General features: G+C 42.6%; 1 protein-coding gene across 2 annotated transcripts in view; it reads right to left on the bottom strand.

The window, feature by feature from the left end:
- Positions 1–24321, bottom strand: part of l1camb (L1 cell adhesion molecule, paralog b) — a 103591-nt gene that overhangs the window by 15777 nt on the left and 63493 nt on the right. For both annotated transcript variants that reach the window (XM_084098965.1, XM_084098964.1), the window contains 11 exons: positions 22197–22350; positions 20763–20890; positions 20579–20680; positions 15594–15797; positions 14661–14731; positions 14312–14537; positions 4663–4778; positions 4012–4228; positions 3803–3925; positions 1643–1819; positions 1257–1370 (listed from right to left, as the gene is read on the bottom strand). In XM_084098965.1, the coding sequence (XP_083955091.1) occupies positions 1257–1370; positions 1643–1819; positions 3803–3925; positions 4012–4228; positions 4663–4778; positions 14312–14537; positions 14661–14731; positions 15594–15797; positions 20579–20680; positions 20763–20890; positions 22197–22350 (1632 nt within the window). The remainder of the gene's footprint in view (positions 1–1256; positions 1371–1642; positions 1820–3802; positions 3926–4011; positions 4229–4662; positions 4779–14311; positions 14538–14660; positions 14732–15593; positions 15798–20578; positions 20681–20762; positions 20891–22196; positions 22351–24321) is intronic.

The raw sequence follows: 24321 nt of genomic DNA on the forward strand, positions 1-24321 counted from the left end.
TTATCAACCGTGGCTACACAAAACTTGAGAAAGACACATGGCAAACATGAGGGCTTAAATGCGCACAAGGACTAATGACTGAACAAGACACATCTGTAAACATTGTAACACCTCCCTTAAAATAAGATGATACATCTGAGGGGTTCAACAGAATTCGACGTGTACCAAAACAACTGACTTGCTCGTCTGTGATCGGGCTTATATCCTGTAATCTATTACCTCTAGCGCCCTCAAGTGGCTACTAGTGGTAACGCACGTCGGCTCATGTCTCATTTTCAAGAAAACAACAAAAAAAACATATACAACACCAAGTAACGTTTTATACTGTTACAACATGATAGACAATAAACCAATGCCAACATGAGATAAGATACTGGGGAAGCACATGGCAGGATCACATGAGGGCAAGGGAATCACATGACTGACATGAAACATTAACTACCCGTGACAGTTAGTTACTACTACTAATATTGCGTTACTTGTTTGTTCCTGTGTAGTTATTCATTAATGACAGTACAGTGTTTTAAGTGTTACCGTAAAGATTTATTTATATATATTAAATAAATGTGTATACATTTTAGATGCTATCATTATGTTTATATAGTAGGTTTCAGTGTTTGTTCGAATATGCAAAAATAAACTATGCAAAAATAAAAACAATTTATGATTACTCTATCATCGCTAATGTTTGATGATGGTTTAACAACTTAAACCCCTGTTTATGATATGATGATAGTATGATAGAGGGCAGACACATGTTTTCAGGATAAGTAGATCAAAAGATCTTTCTAAACCAGGGAAGGGAAACTTCGGTCCTGGAGGGCCACTGTCCTACAGAGTTTAGCTCCAACCCTGAAAAAATCACCTGCCTGTAACTTTCTAGTAATCCTGAGGACCTTGATTAGCTTGTTCAGGTGTGTTTGATTAGGGTTGAAGCTAAACTCTGTAGGACAGTGGTATGGAGAGAGAATTGTGTCTTTATTACATGCGAGAAAATAAATGATCTGAGAGAGAAAAAAAAGTTTGAGAGAAAAAGTTATCACACTGATAGCAAAAAAGCATTTTATGAGAGAAAAAAAAATATTTGAGAGAAAAAGTTTTCATACCAATAGCAAAAAATAATAATATTTGAACTTTTTTTTTTCTCTCAGATCATTTATTTTCTCGCATGTAATAAAGACACAATTCTCTCTCCATACAGTGGCCCTCCAGGACCGAAGTTGCCCATCCCTGGTCTAAACCTTGATCAAACTCACCACTTTTTTGGATGTAACGGAATCTAAAGGCAAAGTTCCGATGTCTGTCTCCTGGCACCCAACTGAGGTTGACCGATGTTTCTCCAGCAGTCATGTTGATTACAGATGGTGGTTCTGCGGAGGGAACATGTAGATAAGACTTGACAAATATTATATTGTGTCCTGATAGTACAAAGTCAAGTCAAGTCACCTTCATTTGTATGGCGCTTTTAACAATGTAGATTGTTTCAAAGCAGCTTTACAGTGATAATAGGAAATGAAAGCAACAGAGATTGTGTTGGCTTTACAGCAGCTCTAGAATAAAGTTATTGTCCAGCTAAAGTTCGCTTTTGTTTGATTCACTTCCAAACAATGAGAAGGCTGAAATGTTAGCTGTGCAGTTTCACCTCCGTCCAACAAGGTGGCGCCCTGCTTTATGATGGGTTCCCCGTCGCCAGCGGTGTTGCGCGCCCTAAGGTAGAAGAGGTAGTGGCTCTGAGGATCCAGATTCTTCACGGTGTACTCAGTAACAGCGGGCAGATCGATGCTCTCCACCAGCCGTGGGCTCGAGCTTCCAGGCACAACTAAACAGAGCACAGAACAGAAGCCAGTCAGAACAAATAACACCCTACATTAAGCTTCCCTTTGTACAGGTTTATAAAGGTGTTCATCAATGACCAATAACTCTTTCTTTAAAAATAATGAATACAAAGGGTGATTTTAACAAAGTAGCTGCCAAATAGTGAGCCATTTTTATCTGACATATTTAGATACCTCACCAGTTGGTCTTCTGGTCAAACTACAGTTAATACCTCTGATTTCAGCCTGTTCAGTCACAACCCTATCTCCAAGATGAAGAAGATGCTTCAGTCTGTAGTACTTATCAGTTTAAGCTAAATGCCATCCGTTTGTAAAATACTAACTCAGTTGCATAACTGAAAATCATCAGTCAAACTGCCCTGGTGTTAAATTCAACACTGCTCTGTTTATATGGGAACCACCAGCAGGGTGTTAAAAGTAACACTGAATGAGCATTGAAGACACCTGATGATAACAAGCAGAATCACTGAAGAAAAGAGAAACAAGAACTACAACTGACTTCTGGAGATGAAATCCACTGAAGATAAAAGACAACATTAAATCTCTGAAGATCTCAGCAGAGGAGGATTATACAACTCCACAAACAGCATTGCCAGCTTCACTTATTACCAACTAGTTATTGAGAATTAATTGAGGTGTAAATGTTGATGTTTTATTGGAAAGAATAGGTTTTGTAAAGTCACCATTATGGTGATTAGTGTTTCATTTAGTTGGTCAGTTTGACTTGGCTTTTTTGTGCAAGTTTGTGGTCTTTGTAACAGTGTTTCCCAAAACACATTATTTGTAACATAGGTGATACAGTTTGATTTATAAATATATTGTGTGGAAAATTATTATAGACACACACAGACATCAAGAATTAGCATATGAATCTCAACAATGATGACATGCTTCATGCAGCAATGCATGCTGGGCGCCACCATATTCTAAAACTAATGGCTCCCAGCATGCATTGCAACATGAAGCATGTCACCATTGTTGAGATTCATAAGCTGAGTCTTGATGTTAGTGAGTCTAAAAAAAAATATTGTGTCTTCTTTTCTCGCAATATATTTAGAAGTTAAAATTCAGAATGTTTGATCTTTAGCAAAAAAAAAAAAAAAAAAACGATTTATGGTGAAAGTCTATTTATAACAAGTAACCTCTTTAGGTCATTGATGACATGTGTCAAACATTTATCTTTACGGTGATGAAATATATATCACCTGATCATCTTTGTTTATGGTCTCTTTTGCAACAAATTATGTGTTTTGTTAAACACTGTTACAGCTAACATACAACAAATATAAAGTCTCAAACTGCCCAACTAAAATAACACACTAATCACCATAATGGTGACCAAACATTTTCAATAAAACATCAACATCTAAAACTCTGTTAATTCTCAAAAAGAACTTCTGTAGATGATTGACAGAAATAAGGTCAAACTGGTTTGTAATAAGAGAGATCTCATGTCGTTTCAGTGGATTTCATCTCTAAGGCTGTGTCCGGAAGTCAGTTGTAGTTCTTTTGTTTCTCTTTTCTTCAGTGATTCTGCTTGTTATCATCGGGTGTCTTCAATAATCGAACAATCATCACTCAATTAACTACTTAATTATCTCATTAACTCTAACACTGCTTCAGTGTTACTTTAACACCCTGCTGGTGGTTCCCATATAAACACCGAGCGGTGTTAATTTAACACCGGGGAATTTACAGTGTGTGTTCATGCTGTGAGCCCTGGTTTCTCACAAGGTTTTTCTCCACTAGCAGTCAGTATAATCTATCGAGAAAGCTGTATTTGAAATGCCTGTAGCACTGAATTATTCTGTGTAGAGCTGCTTTGCTGCTGACATTGAAGTTGTACTTGTAATGGCTAAAGTTTTGACTGTAAAGCTTATATATTCAGGATATACAGCATATACTCAAATTGGTGGACTCATAATGCAATAGCACAGAGTGTCTACAGATCGGGACGTTTGACCCACTCTCGAGGTGTTGCAGCAGGTATCCTGTGATCTCTCCGTTGGGTTTGTGTGGTGCTTCCCAGTACAGCGTGACCTCTGTCTCAGACGGGCTCTCAAAGGTCAGGGATGAAATTGGTCCGGGAGCTAGATGCCGAGGAGCACACGTTCAGTTCATCTAAATCAGCAGTCATAGAGGATCATTCCACATGCACTAAGAAAAGTGACCTTACCGCCCTCTGGAGTGCTGAAGTGATACGCCTTTGAATGCGGACCTTCACCTCGGCTGTTGAAAGGTGCCACCGTCAGAGTATAGTTCGAGTAAAACTGCAAGTCGCTCACAACCTCCTCCACCTTGTGTCCAGGAACCTCAATCACTCTGTTCTTGTCCGATCGGATTGCCAGGCCTCGTCGGCTGTGAGTTCTGGGGCCCTTCCTTCTCAGATGGATCTCAAGAGAAAAAGAACACAGGATCACACTTTATATTAGGTGGCCTTAATTACGATTTGATGCAATTTACTAATTATATACATACATGCTGGAGTATTCTAATATTACTTTTAAAGTTCTTGCATTTAATGAACAAGTGTAGTTACTCTGTTAACCCTTAACCGTAACCCAACCATCACCCTAAAGCCTAACTCTTAACCCCTGAACCCTAACCACCCTAACCACCCTAAACCTAACCTAACCTCAAGCTCATCAGCATTAAATATGAGAATCTTCCAGAACAACATGTAGTTACACAGAAAATCATAGTCATGTAAGTGTTTTAGTTTTTAATACATAGTAGTTAAGGCCACCTAAAGTAAAGTGTAACCAAACCCAACTATGAGAATCAGCAGCCAAGTGCAGAAACTGAATTATGGTTTAAGATCGTGTACCTTGTAGCCTAGCAAGAGTCCGCGGACAGATTCTGGTGTGACTGCACTCCATCTAACCATGACCGCAGTCTTATTCAGCTCGACGACTGACACTTGTGACGGGGCTTCCAGAGGTACTGTGAGAGATTGACAGAGTTGATTTTGAGTTTATTTGACATAAAAAGTAGCAATACAACATTGTTACAACTTCTTTGTCAAGGATAACACACTAAAGTTGCATAAACTTATTTCCATTGTGGTCTTTGATTTTTTTTTAGCTGAGTTACTCTGTCAAAAGATTTCTAATAAATACTGTATTCAGAATCTGGATCAAAGCAGAGGTCATTTTACTGTTTTACTGTAGAGTTTACTGTCACAGTTTTTCCCAATTGTTTACACACTAAAATTAAAACTTGAAACACAATCACCAAAACCTGAAACTCATGTTCAAAATCCCTAAACCAAGTCTGGGGAATTGGAGGCTCAGTCTTGCTTTACACTCAGTTTTCAATTGTAAAGCAAAACTCTACACACAGTTCTCTACATCAGGCACAACATTCAAAATTATAAAATCTTTTTAGCCCTTGTTTAAAGCAACACAAATCACAATGCCATGCTCTTTACACTAATGTGCAACACCCGCCACTGCTCACTGGTGGAAACAATACTGCATTTTTCACTTTAATCAGAGCTTAACCACTATAAAAGGACAAAATGAGCTGACCTGTATCAAAGGAAAATGGAAGACAATCTTGAAATGAGCAAGAGGTGACAGAGGAAGAGGAGGAGATTCCCTATTGTTTAGCCAGGGGAACAGAGCTTGTGGTGAAGATGAGCAGCTGCAGCCAGAACACAATAGGAGTCAGGATGAAGACTAATGTCTTTTCCTCACATTTCATGTATTTTTGTCTTTTAGTTTAGTTTTTGAAAGAATGAACATAAAGAAACGATACTTGGTTACTCACGTAACCTCGGTTCTCTCTAGAGAGGGAACGAGTATTGCGTAAGCTCTGCTTACGCAGCGGGAAAAGCCTTCTTTTCTCGAGATACTGAAACCAAAAATTATCCTTAATTTCATATATTGTCAACGCAGTGCGGCTGCAGGCAGCTGAGCTAGAGCGGCATACTGCGCGCTCATTGGCTGCCGCGCGGCAACTGCTTAAGCCTACCAGTGAGCCTGGCGTGACGTCACGCCCAATGAGGGCGCGCGCGACCTCGCGCGTCACAGCCCGCCAGAATGGGCGGCGTCAGAGCGTATATAAGGAAGGCTCGTAGGCTATATTCTCTGTTTTCTGTCGACTGAAGCGACGCGAGCGATAGGCTCAGCACGGTCAGGGAACGCAATACTCGTTCCCTCTCTAGAGAGAACCGAGGTTACGTGAGTAACCAAGTATCGTTCTCTTACGAGAGGTTCTCTCGTATTGCGTAAGCTCTGCTTACGCAGCGGGAACCCTTTGTCCACGCCGTGCGAGCCTAACAATCACATATGACTCATAGAAAAACATAGAGGTGATTAAACAGGTGGCCAGCGGTGCGGGCCAACACATGTTCATAAGCACACATAGGGAAAAAACACAGAACGGCACTGCCGGTTCATGTTAACTGATACCCTGAGCGTGCAGCTCAACAGACAAGCTAATCGGAAATACAGCCTGACCCTTGGGCAGGACACGAATCACGACTAGACTGACAGAAGTTTAGCCTGCATAGCGGGAACTTCCAGGTTATAAAACCTAACAAATGTGGAGGGGGACGCCCAGCCCGCCGCCTTACAAATGTCATCAATGGAAATCCCACTGGACCATGCCCACGATGAGGCCATGCCTCTGGTGGAATGAGCCCGTATGCCTAACGGACATTGCAGGTCTTTTGACGCATAAGCTGCTGCAATAGCGTCTACTATCCATCTGGACAGTGTCTGTTTCGAAGCGGCGCGACCCTTGGTGCGCCCGCCAAACGAAACGAAAAGCTGCTCTGAGAACCTGAAGGCTGCAGAGCGCGTCACATAACACCTTAACGCCCTGACCGGGCAAAGGCAGTTAACCCCTTCCTCACTGCTGGAGGACGGCAGAGCCGATAGGGTAACGACCTGAGTCCTGAAGGGAGTGCCTAACACTTTGGGGACATAGCCGTGCTTCGGTTTGAGAATGGCTAACGAGTCGTTAGGTCCAAACTCGAGGCACGACGCGCTGATGGACAGCGCGTGTAAATCTCCCACACGTTTAACTGAAGCCAGAGCTAGCAGAAAAACGGTCTTAAGCGTCAAGTATTTCAACTCCACTGAGTCCAAAGGCTCAAAGGGATGCGCTTTTAAGGACTCCAGGACCAGGGACAGGTCCCAAATAGGAACCGTCGGGGGCCGTGGAGGGTTCATTCTCCTGGCCCCGCGTAGAAAGCGGGTAATGAGTTCATTTCTGCCCAGTGCACGGCCGCGCGCCGACTCAGCGAACGCTGCTATGGCCGCGACATAAACCTTGAGCGTGGAGGGGGACCTGCCCGCGTCCAACATCTCTTGGAGAAATTTCAGTACCTGTGGAACTCCACAGGTTCGAGCATTAGAACCCGTATTCACACACCACTTGTTAAACACTGACCATTTAGACGCATAGAGCCGCCTCGTCGAGGGGGCTCTGGACTGCGTGATCGTGTTAATTACCCCTTCTGGCAAGCCAACGAGTAATCGTTGATTATCCACGCATGCAGAGACCAGTGCTCTGGATGGGGATGCAGAATCGAGCCTCGGGCTTGAGAGAGGAGATCTCTCCTCACCGGAATCGGCCATGGGGCTGTGTCTGCCAGTCTCATTAGCTCGGGGAACCATGGTTGGTTTTCCCAACGCGGGGCTATGAGGAGCACTGCGCAGTTCAAACTCCTGATCCTCGCTAGCACTTGAGGTAGCATCGAGATCGGTGGGAACGCGTACAGCGGGGCGCTGGGCCAGGTCTGGGCCAGCGCGTCTTCCCTTTTCGAGAAGAACCTCTGGCACTGAGCATTCTCGCTCGTGGCGAAGAGGTCGATCTTCGCTTCGCCGAAACGACGCCAAAGCGTCTGTATCGTCTGGCGGTGTAGAGACCATTCCCCTGGGGGAACGTTGTCCCTGGACAGTCTGTCCGGGCCGTCGTTCAAACGACCGGGTACATGAGCTGCCCTTAGGGAGCGCAACGGGCCTTGAGCCCAGGATAGGAGGCGCTCTGCGAGCGCGCACAGGGTTCTGGATTTGATTCCACCCTGGCGGTTCACGTACGACACCACTGACATGTTGTCCGAGCGAACTAGCACATGGTGTCCCCGTATAAGCGGTAGAAAGTGCTTCAACGCTTTCTCGACCGCCAGCATCTCTAGACAGTTTATGTGAAGGTCTTTCTCCGTATTCGACCACGGGCCGCAAATCGGACTGCCTTCGTGAGTCGCTCCCCAACCCATGTTGGACGCGTCTGTCGAGATCACTTTGCGGTGTGCGATGGTTCCCATCGACACTCCCCGCTGATACCATTCGGCCGTCAGCCAGGGCTGCAGGGCTGTAACACAGCGCTGAGTCACTCTGATTGGAGTACGGCCTGAAATCCATGCTTTGCGGGGCGTCTCCGTTTTTAGCCAGCGTTGAAGCGGACGCATTCGGAGTAAACCCAGCTGCAGGACAGCTGCTGCTGATGCCATGTGGCCCAGCAACCTCTGAAAAGTTTTCAATGGAAAAACTTTTCCCTCCTGAAAGGAGGCGGCGAGGTGTCGAACACAGCGCGCGCGCTGTGCGGACAGTCTGGCTGTCATTGCCGCCGAGTCCAGATCTATACCCAGAAAAGTGATAGACTGGCTGGGGGCTAAAGAGCTCTTGTCCCAGTTCACGGAAAGACCCAAGCTTTGCAGGTGACCGAGAAGCGCTTCTCTGTGGGAAACTAGTTCCTCCGCCGAGTGCGCTATAATGAGCCAATCGTCCAGATAGTTCAGGATTCGCATTCCCCTCGATCTCAGGGGTGCGAGAGCCGCATCCATGCACTTCGTAAATGTACGGGGTGCCAGGGATAGGCCGAACGGCAGGACGGTGTACTGATATACCTGGCCGTCGAAGGCGAATCTCAAGAATGGCCTGTGACGGGGTATAATCTGAATCTGAAAGTACGCGTCTTTCAGGTCGAGAGATATGAACCAGTCCCCCGGGCGAATCTGCGCGAGGATTTGACTGGTTGTGAGCATTTTGAACGGCCGTTTCATAAGCGTTTTGTTCAAATATCTCAGATCCAATATAGGTCTGAGTGCTCCGCCCTTCTTGGGTACGAGGAAATAGCGGCTGTATACGCCTGCCTCGGAACCCGGAGGGAGAACCCGTTCTATCGCCCCTTTGCGCAGCAAATTCGCTATTTCTGTGTGAAGCAGATGCGCTGCATCCGCTTTCACTGTAGTCTCGGCCCGAGCGCGATAGCGCGGAGGGCGGCGAGCGAATTGAAGCGAATAGCCCTTTATCACTGTGTTCAGTACCCACTTCGACACACCCTGGATAGCTTTCCATGCATTCGCACTCATAGCTAGGGGTCGAATCGCCTCTGACTCTCGCCCGTCGCACAGCGCGGGACGGGGAATCTGTGGCGGTGTAAGCGCGAATCGCGCAGTGGCAGTGAGGGGGAACGGGGGTTCGCAGATGGCGGCAGCCGGCTGAACAGCGCTGTGAGAGAGCGTTTTGTGAGACGGCTCGCGGAGCAGAAGCGGGGCGGGCTCGTGCATGTTTATCGGAGAGTGTGCGTGCTGTAAAGCGGGCACAGAGCTCTTTATTATCACACAGCCGGTGGCTGACTTGTGCGTGTGTACATGAGGGTGCGCGCGCTGTGTAGCGGGCACAGGGCTCTTTATTAACACACCGCCGGTGGCTGGCTCGTGCATGTTTAGCTGAGAGTGTGCGTGCTGTGTAGCGGGCACAGGGCTCTTTATTAACACACAGCCGGTGGCTGGCTCGTACATGTTTAACTGAGAGTGTGCGTGCTGTGTAGCGGGCACAGGGCTCTGTATTAACACGCGGCCAGTGGCAGAATGTTCCGTTACCCAAGCGTGTGAGACAGAGCGAGCACTGTGTAGGTGTGAGCACTGAAGTGTGGGCACGTGACCTACAGTTATCACTCGAGCGGCCGTAGCGCGCTTTATGTGAGTGCACTCTGTGGGGTACACAGGGGAATTTGTGCTTGTGTGTAGTGATGAGCACTGGGAAGTGGGCATGTTTACTACACTCATAACACTGACGGCGTGAGCCGTCTGACCAGACATTACACTCTTTATTCGATTTATCTGGGTCGCCGTAAAAACGGCGTTTGTGTGCAGGCGAGAGAGTTGCGAAACTGGCTCGTTGGCTGCTGTGGGCACTACTGCAGTAGCCTTTGACAAGGGGACTGGCAGAGGGATACATCTTAGTTTTGACGGTGGTCCGGCCGCGGCGGGAGCCGCCCGTCTTTTCCTCCCGACGGGTGCTAGGAGGACTTAGCAGGCTCGGGCTTCAGCGTTACCTTAGGCCGAGGCCCACGCGGGGGCGGCGGCCTGTGCTGGCTGGTGGAGCGGGACCTGGGGCGGCCGCGCTGGCGCTGCTTAGAGTCTGGGGGTCGAGACGGCCGCTGTGCGGAGCTGCGTGCAGGAGGCTGGCTAGAGCGGCCTGCAGCGGAGCTCGAGCGGCGGGGCAGGAAGAGGTTCATGGCCTGTGACGCTTTCTGTACCTCAGAAAAACGGTCCACGAGGCCGCTCACTGCCGGGCCGAAGAGACCAGTAGGCGAGAGCGGGGCGTTCAGGAAGACGGATCGCTCTTGTTCCCCCATATCGGCGAGAGTTAACCAAAGGTGGCGCTCGATGACGGTCAGCGAAGCCATGGATCGTCCGATCGCTTGGGCTGCTGTTTTAGTCGTGCGAAGGGAAAGGTCCGTCGCACTGCGCAGGTTGGTTAGGGCCGATCTGTCCAGTTCTCCCTCGTCAAGCTGGCGGAGGAGGTCCGCCTGGAGAACTTGAAGGACCGCCATTGTGTGCAGAGCTGAGGCGGCTTGCCCAGCGGCGGAGAAAGCGCGGCTGGCGAACGCCGAAGTAGTCCTGCAGGCTTTGGACGGGAGGGCAACCTTTGAGCGCCATCTCGCGGATGGGGGGCAAAGATGCGCTGCAACCGCCTGTTCGACCGGTGGAATCCGGTCATACCCCTTCTCCGTGGCTCCGTCCACGCGGGAGAGAGTCGATGAGGCCGGAGAGCGGAGTCTGGCCGAAACTGGAGCGTTCCAGGATTTAGAAAGCTCGTCGTGGAGCTCAGGCAGAAACGGCGCCGGTCTAGACGCTGGAGCCTGGCGACTGGTGGTCAGGAAGCATCCATCAAGTCTGTTAGGCGGGGGTACCTCCGGCGCAGACCACTCGAGGCCCAAACGCTCGACCGCCATAGTGAGGAGGTGGAGAAGCTCGGCCTCCACTCCGGCGGGAGCCCTGCTGGAAGCTCTGGTGGAGGAGGCGGATCGGGCGGAGCCGGACCACGCCTCGCTGTCCGACGCTAACAATGAGCATGTGTCCAGCCGATCGTTGTCGTCCGCTTCATCCGCTGTGTCGACGGCATCGAGGGCGAGAGCCGTCGGCTGCGCGTCGGGGAGCGGGGGCGGAGAGGGAGAGAGCGAGGCTCGCGGGAGAGGCTCCGGCGAGGCCTTGGCTCGTGTCTCAGGCTCCGGTGGGCGTTGTGAGCGGCGTTTTTTCTTTCGCGGCCCAGCAACGGCAGGAGCGGCGTCTGAAAAGAGGGCGAGTCGAGCCCGCAGGGTCGACATCTGCAGCTCTTCACAGCATTCGCAGCCGCCCGAGGAAAACGCGACGACTGCATGATCCCGTCCCAGGCAGAGAGCGCAGAGAAGATGGCGGTCTCCGTCGCTGAGCGGTGAGCGGCATGAGCCGCACGTGGTGCGAGGCATTTGAAACAACGCCTCGTGCTCTTTTAGAGTGCTGCGGAGAAAAGCAATACACACAAGAGCTTAACACGGAAGGATATGTATCGCCGGATAGCTGAGCTGGCACGGCAGGCTGAAGGCGGCGAAGAGATCGTCCGGCTTCCTCAGGCTGTCCTAAGCTGGCTCGTTAGCTTGATCCAAGAAGGCCACGGCGACGGTTTCCTCTCAGAGACCAGCGATGCGAGTGCTTCGCTGAAAAGACAGAAATCAGAGAATATAGCCTACGAGCCTTCCTTATATACGCTCTGACGCCGCCCATTCTGGCGGGCTGTGACGCGCGAGGTCGCGCGCGCCCTCATTGGGCGTGACGTCACGCCAGGCTCACTGGTAGGCTTAAGCAGTTGCCGCGCGGCAGCCAATGAGCGCGCAGTATGCCGCTCTAGCTCAGCTGCCTGCAGCCGCACTGCGTTGACAATATATGAAATTAAGGATAATTTTTGGTTTCAGTATCTCGAGAAAAGAAGGCTTTTCCCGCTGCGTAAGCAGAGCTTACGCAATACGAGAGAACCTCTCGTAAGAGAACATAGTTTGTGTTTGTAGAGAAAACTCTTTATCTTACTGAATGTTATAGTTTTCTCCTGTAGGGTATGGAAAGTGTCACATACAAAACTGCATTTACTGCATTTTGGAAATACTGTAAATGAGTTTGTTTGTTACCATATTGCATGTATTTCTGAGTAGGTGTATATATTAGAATACTTATGTAACAATATTTGTTAACAATATCAGTGTAACACTGGCAATGCAAGAGGAATAAGCCCACCGATGGGATATTCATAGCAGTGTTTGAGCTGAGCACATCAGTGTGTTGTTGGCAAAGGTGCTTTACTTCAGTAGAGATTTTGGGTATCTATACTTTACTGGAGTAATTATTTTTCAGCCGACTTTTTACTTCTACTCCTTACATTGTCACGCAAGTATCTGTACTTTCTACTCCTTACATTTTAAAAATAGCCTCGTTACTCCTATTTCATTCCAGCTTGTTTTCATTCCGGCTTGTTTTCATTCCGGCTTGTCATCTTTAAAAAAAACAAAAAACTATCCAGATAAATCGCGCCATCCGGACTGAGTGAATTTGATAGTGGTTGGATGAGAAGTAAAAACATATACCATTCCGACACCCTTGTATCCATCGTGTACATCGTCTGCCTCTAAAGTTTGACTTTTGGCGGTTTTGAATTTGACGGGTGGACAACATTTGGGCTGGTTTGGGGTCAGTTCGGCGGCTTTCAAACATCTACATTTTAAAGTCTAATTGGTTAAAAAACTAAATTAAGTGTGCATGTAGTCGATAAAATCAGTCCTTATGACATTACTGAACACACGCCCATGCAGAGTCAGCTGGTGTTGGTGATGACGTCACTGACGAGCACGCACTCTTAGCCAATCAGCGATCAGCAGGCAGACGTGATTTAGCGCGATAAGTTGTAGCTGTATGTTCAAGTGATCGCTAATGCCAAAGTGACATACTATACAGTTGAATCTACAGTAAAGAGTGAGATAGTGAGCAACTCTATAACTACTAAATTCTGCTTTATGTTCTGCAGTGTGTACTTCCGAGGGTTAAAGTCATCGGCTCATTTCTTGATTGCCGTTTTGACAGTGTCCACTTGGACAATCCTTAATTATTGCCCTGTTTTGATCCGTTTTTCTGGATTTTTTTTATTTTTTATTTTATCATCCTTATTTCGTTTTAAGGAGATAAAAATGGTGCTTATCAACCTTGAATGACATGGTAATAAAATGTTATCAAAGTATTTTGGCAGTAAAATTTTGCGTGTTTTTTTCTTGGAGTGGGGGGGTTTTGGTGACCTTTTGGGCTGGAAATCACGTCCCAATCTGGCAACACTGTGCACCATTACAACACTTATAGGCAACTAGTCATCATATCTTCCGCACCATGAAACGCATTAATGCTAGTTCACATAGTTCAGTAGTCCACATATATGGTTCTTTAATATATTTCCATTGTACTAAAATGCGTTCATTTTCAATGGGCATATATGCGGCTGAAACAGTAGCCTTGCGCATCCCAAATGTTTCAACATTAACATTTTAATAAAACGTTATGGTCATTGTGGCTTTAAGAAAAACATTTTTTTGAGGGGGGGACGGGGGGGTAGTGCACTATAGGCCTGTGGGCGGTTAGGCCTAAGCTTTTGTCCTTAATGGCATTTTTTTTCCTTACATTACTTTTACTTTTATACTTCAAATAGTTTTGAAACCAGTACTTTTACGCTTTTACTTGAGTGAAAAGCTTGAGTTGATGCTTCAACTTCTACAGAAGTCTTTTTAAACCCTAGTATCTATACTTCTGCCTGAGTAATGAATGTGAATACTTTTGACACCTCTGAAGAGAGACCAATCTCTCTTCATATGATGTGTGTGTGTGTGTGTCTGTCATTTTGGTGTAAAAATCTATTTTGGAAAGTGATTAAAATAGTTTTGAATGCAGTGTTTGTAGAGTTTTGCGTTTGTGGTTTTGTGATTATAACTTTGGGAAAGTGGAACAAAGGTTCAGCAAACGTATGTAAGTAATTGGGAAAAACTGAGAGGATGTTGATAATCCTCAGAAAGTAGGAACTGTATCTTTCTGATCAACACAAAACTGGCACTAATCAGCGTAAAGCAACCTGGACATTATGGAAATGCTGGGCTAAGATAAAGCAAAGCATGGGTCAAAGCTAACGCAGCAGGCTTTCATGAACTCATCTAGATATTAGGAAACGCACTGTCTTCTCCCGAGTAGCCGATATTTGCAACTGGTTCTGGTCCGGCACCAAGGTCATTGGCTGCCTGAACTTTAATTTCAAAGGGGATGAAGGTCCCAGTGTCGTTCACGATGAACGGAGGATTTGAGACGTTGCTTTCCTTCCAGTGTAGATCTCCGGCTGAAGATTGACGCCAGTAGATGATGTACTTAAAACCTGGTCCATTAAAATGCTGTCGCTCCAGTTCCTTCCAAATGCAAGAAAGAAAACGAGATTAAACATGATCCAAATGTCAATCTTCTCTTCATCATGTACAATATGGCTCTCTCTTTTGGAGAAGACTTTTCTCCAGTGCAAGATTGTTAATCACCTTCCATGTGATGACCATACTGTTTGGATCAGTAGAGACAGTCGTCACATCTTCTGGGTTCATTTCAGGTTCTGTGCACAAGAGAGATTGTTAATCCATAAAGCTTTCTTAACTCTTTCCCCGCCAGCGTTTTTAAAAAAGTTGCCAGCCACCGCCAGAATTTTAATCATTTTCACAAAAATGTTCATGACCCCCAGAATATTGTTTTGTATGAATATCTGAATATGCAATATATCAAAAGAAAGAACAGTGCCTTCAAATAAAAAATAAATTATATATATATATATATATATATATATATATTCTAGCTTTCATGCATTCTTTTTTAAAACACTTGAATGTGCGTAATTTTCATTTTGCCAAAGACTACATTTAGATCAGATTCAGAAAGATTATCAAAACTGCGTAGATTGAGTCCATCAACACCTGATTTTTTATTTATATGCCGTTTAATGTTAATGATCGCGTTGTTTTACATATGCATCTGCTTACATATGACAACACTTGTTTCTGCATCTCTTTCGCCTGTGATGCGGAGATTCAGAGCTCTTTCAGAGGATGTCATAGCGCCCCCTACAGTATAACAGTGAAAACACGGATTGCCGGACAACTCTATCAGTGGCAGGGAAAGAGTTACGATTAATAATCATAATTACAGAATTTCTCACAAGTGATAATGCTTAGAAACTGAAGGATTTTTTTTGCTCCAAAATGCTCTCATGGCAATTCATGGTTTGGTGAATTGGTGGCTAATGCGTACAATCTCAACGCATATTTTCATATGATCTGCGTAAGATCTGGTTTGGTTTAGGGGTGAGGTCATGTCTCATACGAAATTCATTCAAAATCACCACTTTGTAAAATAGATTGGGTTGTAACTTCCATTGCATGTTTCCATGTATGTGGAGTGTTCCAGAGCTCAGAGGATCTTACTGGCAGCTGGGGTGCTGTACGAGTCTGAGGGAGGACTGGGCTCGCTGCGTCCTATGGCATTGACAGCACTGATCCGGAAGAGGTATGTGCTGTACGGCTGCAGATGGACCTCCAGGTGTTTGATCTCGTGAGGAACGGTCTTAAACTCCTCCCACCGGGAGGATCCGGCTGGATCCTGCTCCTCTTTCATCTCTAGAACATACTCTGGTGGACAACAGAGACAAAGGCCACATAATCATAATGTAGCTGAATCATGAACAAAACATGATTTGAATCAGAGCTTTTACTAAATTCACAAATCGAACAATGAATGTCTGCTGTCTAGAGTCTGGATGTTTTGTTCCTGAATAAGACAGAATGGATCCAAAAGAGTTCTTGAGAAAAACCTTTTTTTCCTGGAGCATTTGGAGTGTACTGAGGATTTGATCGACAGGGCCCTTAATGCTCAAAATAGAAAAAATGAGAATCCACGATGATTGAGCATTATTGAAGACACCTGATGTTAACAAGCAGAATCACTGAAGGAGAAAAGTTTAGTTGGGCTCATGACCCTTAAAGTTTTAACTTTAGATTTTGTTTTGCTGCTGTAACTGAGTTATGACTGCCAGATGAACAAAGAGAAAAAGTGATCAGGTGATGTTGGTTATTATTTGACCTGAATCACTAAACTCATGTAGAGCCGTATCTCTGATTTAGATTTATATTGTTGGTTACATAATCACAGTGATTCTACAGCATTAGATCCAGAATTTACTAAATTATCCAAAGAATTTCTTAAAAATAGTTCTGATAAAAAAAAACACACACAGATATCAAGAATCAGTGTATGAATCTTAACAATGGTGACAAACAGAAGATTCAATTAGGAAAAGGAAATTACTAAGACAAATCAGATCATAATTTATTCATACCGCGATGCATGATGGGAGCCATGAATGAGTTTTGATTGGTGGCACCCAGAATGCACTGCAACATGCTTTATTATTGTCACCATTGTTGAGATTCACAGGCTGATTATTGATGTATGTGTTCATAAGAAAATACTTTTTCAAAGTCTTTTGATCAGAACAACTTTTAAGAAATATTTTTTGATTATAATGAAAATGCAGAAAATCATATGCGTTAGAATCACAGGCTGCTGAAATCAACAAGGTAAACCTAACTCTCTAAATGAGTTCAGGTCAAATGATGATTATGTCAAAACATAACCAACACCACCTGATCACCTTTTCTCTTTGTTCATCTGGCAGTCATAACTCAGTTACAACAGCCAAACAAAATCTAAAGTTAATAGATTAAGGGTCAAGAGCCCAACTAAAGCATTATTTCGGTCTAAATGAGTCTACTCCATCTGGATACTCCTATAAGCATGAGCCCCGTCTGATTGGTCGTGGCTGTGGTGTTGCAACAATCTATAGAGATATTCTCAATGTTACTCAGAAAACGGGTTATAAGTTTATTTCGTTTGAAGTATCGTTCGTTCGTATATAGACCGCCTGGGCCTTACGCTGATTTCCTAAAAGAGTTTGCAGATTTTCTCTCAGATCTATTGGTCAATGTCGATAAAGCATTAATTGTTGGAGATTTTAACATACACGTAGATAATCCAAATGATGTGTTAGGCGCTGCGTTTATAGATTTATTAAATTCCTTTGGGGTCAAGCAAAACGTCACCGGACCAACTCATCGTCTTAATCACACACTCGATTTAATTATATCACATGGAACCGATCCAACCGATATAGATATCATTCCACAAAGTGATGATGTCACTGACCATTACTTGGTAACTTGCATATTACGTACTGCTGTAATATGTCATGCTGCGCCGCGTTATCGACCAGGCAGAACAATCCTTCCATCCACCATAGATAATTTCTCAAATTGCTTATCTAATCTGTCTCAGCTGCTGCCTGAACCCAAACAAACAGATGAACTAGAAGAACTAACTAGCACTATGAGCACCATTCTCTCTAGAAAATTGGATGTTGTTGCACCCATTAAATTAAAAAAGGTCAGAGAGAAAATTAAAGCACCATGGTACAATAATACTACGCATGTTCTAAAGAGAGAAACCCGTAATTTAGAGCGTAAATGGAAACAAACTAATTTAGAGGTCTTTAGAATCGCGTGGAAAGACAGTATGTCACGTTATAAAAAGGCCCTAAAAGCGGCCAGGGCTGAGCACCTCCGCAAACTAATAGAAAACAACCAAAACAATCCTAGGTTTTTATTTAACACCGTGGCTAGACTAACAAATAAACAGATGTCACCCGAACAAAATATCCCGTTACAGTTTAGTAGTAATGATTTCATGAACTTCTTCACTGAAAAAATAGAAAACATCAGAACCACAATTGTAAACGTTCAATCCTCAATCGCGCCTTATAATTCAGCCTCAATTATCCCCCCGCAAGAACAATTACAGTGCTTTACAACTATAGAACAAAAAGAGTTAAATAAACTTATCACTTCATCTAAAACAACAACATGTTTATTAGATCCTATACCCACTAAACTACTGAAAGAAGTGTTACCTATAGTGGAAGAGCCTCTCCTCAATATTATTAACTCATCTTTATCTTTAGGTCATGTTCCAAGAACATTTAAACTGGCAGTTATAAAACCTCTCATTAAGAAACCACAATTAGATCATAATAATCTAGCAAATTATAGACCCATTTCAAGTCTTCCATTTATGTCTAAAATACTAGAAAAAGTTGTGTCCGCTCAACTGGGCTCTTTCTTGCAAGAAAATGATATCTATGAAAAGTTTCAGTCAGGATTCAGGCCGCATCATAGCACTGAAACTGCACTCGTTAAAATCACAAATGATTTACTCTTAGCTTCTGACCAAGGCTGTATCTCAATACTAGTTTTACTTGATCTAAGTGCTGCGTTCGATACTATAGATCACACAATACTCTTAGATCGACTACAAAATTATACTGGTGTTCAAGGACAAGCATTAAGCTGGTTTAGATCATACTTATCTGACCGCTACCATTTTGTCTATTTGAATGGAGAAAAATCGATCATAACTTCAGTAAACTATGGAGTGCCGCAGGGATCTGTGTTGGGCCCTCTGTTATTCTCAATATATATGATGCCACTTGGAAATATTATAAGGAAACATGGAATTAGTTTCCATTGTTATGCTGATGACACTCAAATATATATTTCATCACGGCCGGATGAAAACGCTAAATTATCCAAATTGACAGAATGTGTTAAAGATATAAAAGATTGGATGACGCGTAATTTTCTTTTATTAAATCCAGACAAGACAGAGGTAATACTTATCGGTTCAAAAAACCGCCCACAGAACCTCTCACAATACAACTTTGACATCGTAGGATGCCCTGTTACTTTATCCTCTACAGTAAAAGACCTGGGTGTTATACTAGATTGTAACCTGTCTTTTGAAAATCATATTTCATATGTTACAAAAACAGCCTTTTTCCACTTTAGAAACATTGCTAAGCTACGTAATATGCTATCAGTTTCTGATGCAGAAAAGTTAGTTCATGCATTCATGACCTCGAGACTAGATTACTGTAATGCTTTATTAGCCGGTTGTCCTGCATCCTCAATAAACAAGCTACAGTTAGTCCAAAATGCCGCCGCTAGAGTTCTTACTAGTTCAAGAAAATATGATCATATAACACCGATTTTATCATCACTACATTGGTTACCTATAAAGTTCCGTATTAATTACAAGGTATTGCTACTGACTTCTAAAGCCCTAAACGGCTTAGCTCCAGTCTATTTAACGGATCTTCTATCACCCTATAATCCATCGCGCTCTTTAAGATCAATAAATTCGAGGCTTTTGGTCATACCTAGGATATCCAGATCAACCAAAGGAGGGAGAGCATTTTCACATTTGGCTCCGAAACTCTGGAATAGTCTTCCTGATACTGTTCGTTGCTCGGACTCACTCTCCCAGTTTAAAACTATATTAAAGACGCATCTTTTCGGCCAGGCATTCATATAATATTTTTAATCTTACAGTTCAAACTACAATCCGGCCTCTAGTTCATAAATGCCAGAGGAGAACTGGCCCCCGACTGAGCCTGGGTTCTCCCAAGGTTTTTTTTTCTCCATTAGGTCACCTGATGGAGTTTTAGGACACCATTAGGTCACTTGATGGAGTTTTTTCGGTTCCTTGCCACTGTTGCCTTTGGCTTGCTCAGTTGGGGATATTTTGGGGATATTTAATTTTATTTTATCAATCAATAAATTCCACTAGAAACAAACCTTGTTGTATTATTTTATTTTAATTTAATACTGTGAAGCTGCTTTGATACAATCTGTATTGTGAAAAGCGCTATACAAATATACTTGATTTGATTTTGATTTGATTTAAAGCAGACACTACATTTGTGATGTTCTCCTTCAGTGATTCTGCTTGTTAACATCAGGTGTCTTCAATAATGGTCAATCATCACTCAATTAATCACTTTATTATCTCATTAACTTTAACACTCCTTCAGTGTTCATTCAACACTCTTGACTTTAAGTATAGTTCAGTAAAAGTCTCTGATGAGAAGTGCAAAGGAGTTTTTTTCTCAGTGCATGTATAAGAGGTTCAGATTTCATATTAAAGCCATACCTTCCTACAAACATTAAGAAATTACTGTCACTGTAAGATTTTAACAATAAGACAGAGATAAAAAAAAAAGAACCTCAAGCCTTAGAACTTTCAGTTACACTTTATTTCTATGGTGATGGTGATGTCAACGAACTCTCATTAGTAGACTGTACTGTTCAGGATCAGGTTAGTAGAGTAAGTTGACATGTATTTGCAATATAGTTACAGTACTTATAGCCAGTAGGATGTCTTTAAGTGAACCATCGAAATAAAGTGTTATTGACCTTTCTAATGATTTATAGTTTGTCAAGATTAAATAAATACAATAAAACATAGGAAGGGGTCAATGGTGGGCTATTATGAAAATAGTCAATGATTTGATAATAATTACCAGATACAGGGCTGTTGTTGTCAGCGCCTGGCATCCAGGATAGGGTAACACTACGGTCCATCTCTTCAGACAACTCCAGTGAGTGAGGAGAAGCAGGTTTATCTGAGGAGCGTCAAACACATGAATGTGCTTCAGAAGAAATATAATGTAAAACCGCATGTCTAACTGGAGGAGACAGACTCACCCTGTACGGTGATGGAGCCCGTGGCGCTGTCAGAGTCGAGTTTAGTGCTGATCTCACAGCTGTAGGTTCCTGAGTCCTTCATCTGAACATCGGTCACCTTCAGAGAGCCATCTGGGTATCCAGTGTATCTGCAACCATGTGGAAAACGCAAACATTAAACACCAGCAAAGCCACCAAAATATGGAATTCATCCATACAATGCAATGCATACAATGCATACCCCCAGTGGGACTGCTAATGCTTGGATGAGGAGTATGTTAGCAAGATGCCTAAATTACATTGGTAGGGTATAATTGGTATATATTGGTATAGGTGAGTGAGCATCTGCTTATATGATGCGGCAGTTAACTGAAGATTAGATGGCTTCACTTCTCCCGAAATTACATTGTGAACTTCACATATGACAATCTGGTTTTACCAACACTGCACTGAAGTTATTGCTGTATGCAGTGTTTAGATATTCATGGGATTGTTTTGATCACTTAGTGGACAATGGGCTATAAAATGGCAAGACAATAGATACAGTACAATTAAAGGCACAATATGTAGTTTTTCGCCGCTAGAGGTCGCCTATTCAAAACGACCGGGCGTAGCTTGATGACGCTGAGATTGAGCGCGGAATCATGGGAGTTGTTGTCTTCATCTCACAGCCGGTGGCAAAGAATCCGACGGAACTTGGGCAGAAATAATATTCATGAAGAGATTATTAACATTACTGTAATATGAAGCAGAGCCGGGCCGAGTGCTGTGGAGCAGGACGAGGCCGCTGGAGAGATTTCTCAAGAGCAGAGGAACTTTATTACGTCACCGCTTACACTTCTTCTGGTCAAGAGTATGTGGAGTAACACAGCGCTGTTTTATCATTACATTTGTCTGTTGAAAATGATGTTATAACGTCACTCTGTGCGTTCACGTGGCAGCTGCTGAGAGACATTTGTTGCGCACTGCAGTGAGCGAGATCGATATTACAATATCATATTAATAAATCCTGGATGGCTTGTGTTGCTAAATGGCATGCAATTAATTTTAAAACAAATTGTATGTTGGGGAAAATTCTGCATTACTGTTACTAAAAATAAAGCTGGATCTGATTATGTTATGTTACCCACTAGACAAAATAGTGTTTTTCTCTAAGGCATGGTAAAAACATGGTACTCGTGGAAAATCAAGAAAATAAGCAATTCAAATACTAAGATTAACAGTGTTGAGCTATATAACAATTCGTTTTTTGTCTATAAATGTTATTTTCATCCAAAAATCTTACATATTGTGCCATTAAATGAATGCAAATAATAATGACAACATTTAAATGTCTTTTACACAATATTTTACTCAAAACGAAGAAAAAAAGAACAGAATCAACAGAAAATGTGCACTATCAATTGACGAGGTTGGTAGATTTTAGATACAAATAAGCTCAAATCTTGTGTTTACTTGTTATCAGATGTATCGATCTTGCGTCCGTCCTTCTTCCACTGAACTGTGGGATCTTTTAACTTGTGGTCCACTGTATATTTGCACTGTAAAACAGCATCATTTCCACGTACAACATGGAGATCCTGGGGAGGGTCTACAATCTTAGTTCTGTCTGGAGACATGAAAAGACATTCATGACTCATTTTACTTCCATAATGTGACACAATTCCATATAAGAGATGTGGGTCAGGAATGGATCATGTGGTGAGAAATGTATGATTGTGAATGTGAGTTAGCAGCAGGTTTATTAAGGACTACTTCCCTCCCTGTGGAACCATCTCCATGCATTTCAAATCCATTGTTATTTGCTTTTGTTGCCGTAACCTATTACTTTAACATTAACCGACTCTAAATTAATGCACAAACTATTGCCAGTAATTTCAGAAAAAGGCTTCATCTACATCAATAGCCAACCCACATAGCAACATTGTGACGGTCCAGATCCGGCCCACATCTGGCACATGTGGAAAGATGATCTGGCCCACATCCGGCACATGTGGAATGACGGCACTTGAGCGGCTCACTCCTGTTTGCCAGATCTGGGCCACAAGCAGGCCATAGCAATGCCACATTTCAGCCAAGAGCAAAGAAATAAACCAGAATTGGACCTGATCTGAGCCACAAAATCTGTATATATTAAATATGGAGTCATCTCAGCCTTAACTAGAAAAAAAAGTTTGTTGAGACAAACTTTAAGTTGGCTTGAGAAAGCCGGACCAGAGAGTTTGAAGAATTTTAAAGTAGTTTGATGTTTAAAGTAGGTTAAAGTTTGATAGATAGATAGTTCAAAAGAAAGAAAGAAAGAATAGTTAGAAAAAAGAAACAGATTAGTTAGAAAGAAAAATAAAGAAAGATTAGTTTGATAGATAGATAGATAGATAGATAGATAGATAGATAGATAGATAGATAGAAAACGTTTGAAGATAGATAGATAGATAGATAGATAGATAGATAGATAGATAGATAGATAGATAGATAGATAGATAGAAAACGTTTGAAGATAGATAGATAGATAGATAGATAGATAGATAGATAGAAAACGTTTGAAGATAGATAGATAGATAGAAAAGTTTTGAAAAAAGAAAGAAAGACAGAAAGAAAGAAAGAGTAAGAAAGATTGATTAGTTAGAAAGAAAGAAAGATTTATTAGTTAGAAAGAAAGAAAGAAAGAAAGAAAGAAAGAAAGAAAGAAAGAAAGAAAGATTAGTTAGAAAGAAAGAAAGAAAGAAAGAAAGATTAGTTAGAAAGAAAGAAAGGAAGAAAGAAAGATTAGTTAGAAAGAAAGAAAGGAAGAAAGAAGGAAAGAAAGAAGGATTAGTTAGAAAGAAAGAAAGATTAGTTAGAAAGAAAGAAAGAAAGAAAGAAAGAAAGAAAGATTAGTTAGAAAGAAAGAAAGGAAGAAAGAAGGAAAGAAAGAAGGATTAGTTAGAAAGAAAGAAAGATTAGTTAGAAAGAAAGAAAGAAAGAAAGAAAGAAAGAAAGATTAGTTAGAAAGAAAGAAAGGAAGAAAGAAGGAAAGAAAGAAGGATTAGTTAGAAAGAAAGAAAGATTAGTTAGAAAGAAAGAAAGAAAGAAAGAAAGAAAGAAAGAAAGAAAGATTAGTTAGAAAGAAAGAAAGGAAGAAAGAAGGAAAGAAAGAAGGATTAGTTAGAAAGAAAGAAAGATTAGTTAGAAAGAAAGAAAGGAAGAAAGAAGGAAAGAAAGAAGGATTAGTTAGAAAGAAAGAAAGATTAGTTAGAAAGAAAGAAAGGAAGAAAGAAGGAAAGAAAGAAGGATTAGTTAGAAAGAAAGAAAGATTAGTTAGAAAGAAAGAAAGAAAGAAAGAAAGAAAGAAAGAAAGAAAGAAAGAAAGATTAGTTAGAAAGAAAGAAAGGAAGAAAGAAGGAAAGAAAGAAGGATTAGTTAGAAAGAAAGAAAGATTAGTTAGAAAGAAAGAAAGAAAGAAAGAAAGAAAGATTAGTTAGAAAGAAAGAAAGGAAGAAAGAAGGAAAGAAAGAAGGATTAGTTAGAAAGAAAGATTAGAATGAAAGAAAGAAAGATTGATTAGTTAGAAAGAAAGAGAGATAGATTAGTTAGAAAGATA

This window comes from Abramis brama (genome assembly GCF_963993115.1).
Source record: "Abramis brama genome assembly, chromosome: 22".
In the NCBI taxonomy this organism is placed as follows: domain Eukaryota; kingdom Metazoa; phylum Chordata; class Actinopteri; order Cypriniformes; family Leuciscidae; genus Abramis; species Abramis brama.